Source organism: Chanos chanos, chromosome 2 (genome assembly GCF_902362185.1).
Source record: "Chanos chanos chromosome 2, fChaCha1.1, whole genome shotgun sequence".
Taxonomy (NCBI): domain Eukaryota; kingdom Metazoa; phylum Chordata; class Actinopteri; order Gonorynchiformes; family Chanidae; genus Chanos; species Chanos chanos.
Window position 1 is genome coordinate 59,668,694 of NC_044496.1, and position 3,097 is coordinate 59,671,790.

General features: G+C 40.7%; 1 protein-coding gene across 1 annotated transcript; it reads left to right on the forward strand.

Moving 5' to 3' along the window:
• Positions 1–1,019: 1,019 nt before the first annotated feature.
• Positions 1,020–2,093, forward strand: LOC115830326 (gap junction alpha-3 protein-like). Its single transcript, XM_030794494.1, has one exon. The coding sequence runs from the start codon at positions 1,020–1,022 to the stop codon at positions 2,091–2,093; it is 1,074 nt and encodes a 357-aa protein (XP_030650354.1).
• The last annotated feature ends 1,004 nt before the right edge of the window (positions 2,094–3,097 follow it).

Genomic DNA, 3,097 nt, shown 5'->3' on the forward strand with positions numbered 1-3,097 from the left:
GAATTTACCAGATGAAAATGCGTAGTTTCATTTGAATTGTCAGCATATCTGTCATTATTCAAGCATGCATCATAAGTACTTAGATGTGACAGGCTGACATATGCGGTTTGAAAAAGGAACCCTGGTGCTGATAGTTGTGTATATAAACAGGCAGAGATCTGAGGAGTGCACTGGATCACAAGGAGTCAACGCTACCCAACAGAATAAGAGAAAAAACTTTCTTTATGGACAATTTTTATGTTTTACTTGTTCTACATCTAACTCAGAACTCTTGTTCAATGGTATACGTCTCTGGACTTACTCTGAACTTCCCAAAGCAGCAGAGCTTGCATTTGTACAGGATAATGTTATGATTACAGTAGCCCTGGTAACGAGATAAAGACAGCAGAGAGAACTTGACATGTCGGTTTCAGTCAACTTTCTCTTGGGATATATTTCTGGTGGACTCTATTATTTTCTCTCAGTCTCAAGTCCTAAATTAAGATCTTATCAAATTCTCAAGGAAATATACACCTCCAAAACTATGAATCGAAAAACATTAGTAGCAAAATGTTTCAGTTTAAACTTAATAAGTAACTGAGGGCAACATGGAGGACTCTTTGACACAGTCATTTCTGGCAAAATGCTTGAGGTATTGTAGTAGAAGTGCTCTCATTGTTTTGCTTCACTGTATGCAAAAGCTATCTCACCCTTTGACAGAATAAAATGCTATATTTAGGTCTCTGTGTCATCAATGAGTTTTCTGTTTTCTTGTTCAACTCAGTGCTAGCAGCTGACCTTGAAAAGATTCATGTCTCATTCCAACTACAAAACTGGTTTTCCACAAATTGACATTCAGGGAGTGTTTCCCAATCTTTGTTCATGTAGGTCATAACATTTACAAAAGCCGTCAGTTTCAATCGCATGTGAAGTCTGAGAAAAGTCTGAGAGGTACTTTGATATTTAGTGTTTTTACTATTCAGACACAAACCTGGCTTTCTGTCTGTTTGCTGCAGGGCCCAGCTTAAATACGTGTCACAATGGGAGACTGGAGCCTGCTGGGAAAGCTGCTGGAGAGTGCCCAGGAGCACTCCACAGTGGTGGGCAAGGTCTGGCTGACCGTTCTCTTCATCTTCCGTATTCTGGTGCTTGGCACAGCAGCCGAGAAGGTGTGGGGTGACGAACAGTCAGGCTTTAGTTGTGATACCAAGCAGCCTGGTTGCCAGAACGTCTGCTACGACAAGACCTTCCCCATCTCACATGTCCGTTTCTGGGTGCTGCAAATCATCTTTGTGTCTACACCTACACTTATCTACCTGGGACACATTTTACATCTAGTGCGCAGGGAGGAGAAGTACAAACAACAGGAGAAGAAGTTGTCCCAGCAGGGTGACCAACAGCCCTTTATAGCTGAGATCAAGTTCAAAAATGCCCCTGTGCGGGATGAACAGGGCCATATTCGCCTCCAGGGTGACATTCTGCGTACCTATGTTTTTAATATAATCTTTAAGACCCTCTTTGAGGTGAGCTTCATTGTGGCACAGTATTTTCTATATGGCTTCAACCTCAAACCCCTCTACCAATGTGACCGGCTACCCTGTCCTCACATTGTGAATTGCTATATCTCTCGGCCCACTGAGAAGACCATATTCATTATCTTCATGCTGGCTGTGGCCTGCCTATCACTTCTGCTCAACCTGGTGGAGATGTATCATCTTGGCTTTACTAAGTGCCGCCGGGGCATCAGGTACAAAAGAGCTGAGCTTTCATCAGAGATATCCACCAAAGCTCCAAGTGAGGTCCCTATGTCATTTATGCCCAATTACAACTACCTCCATGGACACCAGACCCATTACCAGTCAGCCCGGGGTTACAGCCTGTCCCCCATGGGTGACCAGAACTCAGTTTTTCAGCAATATAACAACAAGGCAGCTTACATGCAGAACAAGGATAACTCTTCATTTGAGAGGAGTAGTAAACCTGAGGAATGTGATCTAAATTTAAAGAAGATCTTAGATTCAGTGCCTGGCACACTGACGGATTACCAGGTCCAGCCCAGCCAATCTGGAAAGTACAGCAATAACAGGACAAGAATAGATGATTTGAAGATCTGATGTGTCCACTCTCAAGCATGCTGAAGAGTATGATTTTAATGTTTTTTTGTTTTGGGGTTGTTTTTTCCTGTGGATTCAACAATTAACATGTCTACACTTCATGGGTGCAGGTTTGTGTGATTTAAATGATTGGAGAACTCTGTTCACTGCCATCCAAAATTTCATAACCTTTAATTACAGCAGACTCACAAAACATTCAGTTCACATCTCATTTTCAGGGCTTGCCAGATTATTTCACAGGCTTGAGCACAATTTATGTGCTTTTATGTGCCTCAAACTTGATGATTTAATCATTTCTAATAGTTATTTGTAATGTTTGTGGCTGATATTGTTTTCCCAGATGATTGATAAGGATTGTAATGCAATGTAGATGTTTCCTCTACAGAAACAGTGATTTTGTTTGTCTTAATTTGTGTACAGAGCTGTGATTTTCTTCATCCATCTAAGTGTGTCATATTCTTTGATTTACAGTAAGACCTTGTATGTACAACTGGATAAATCAGATGTACGTTAAGATATTAAAACGTTTTGGTAAGTTTATTTTTGTGGTAACAGCCCTTACAAACAAATAAAGAAGATCAACATTGACAGATTTTATAGTTGCTGTGATAACTAAAATTAAGTTAATCAGGGTCATCAGCTTGTTCATTCTACCCGAATAACAGTATTTTACACTGGGTGTTTGCTGGTTAAGAGGCTTGTGTGTGCTTGTCTGACATAACTGTTGAGAACTTGGTGCTTTATGAACATTCAACACAAACAGGGTGTACGTTTTCTTCTCACAGCATAGGGGCTTTGGAGCTCGAGCACCACAAACATTTCAGACTTCAAACATAAAAATATCCAACAGCCTGCCTATATCTATTCTAATATCCATTTCCTTGATCTCCATCAAGTTTATAAATCAGAACCCATAAATTACCAGTTTGTCTACTCATAAGGTATGTACACTGAAGTCTGCCTGCAGGCACTTGTGAACAGACATACTATTTTGTGCATCGGAG

What these genes read in the sequence shown, in the direction of transcription:
- LOC115830326 (XM_030794494.1), top strand. Translation starts at nt 1,020, where the DNA reads ATGGGAGACTGGAGCCTGCTGGGAAAGCTGCTGGAGAGTGCCCAGGAG.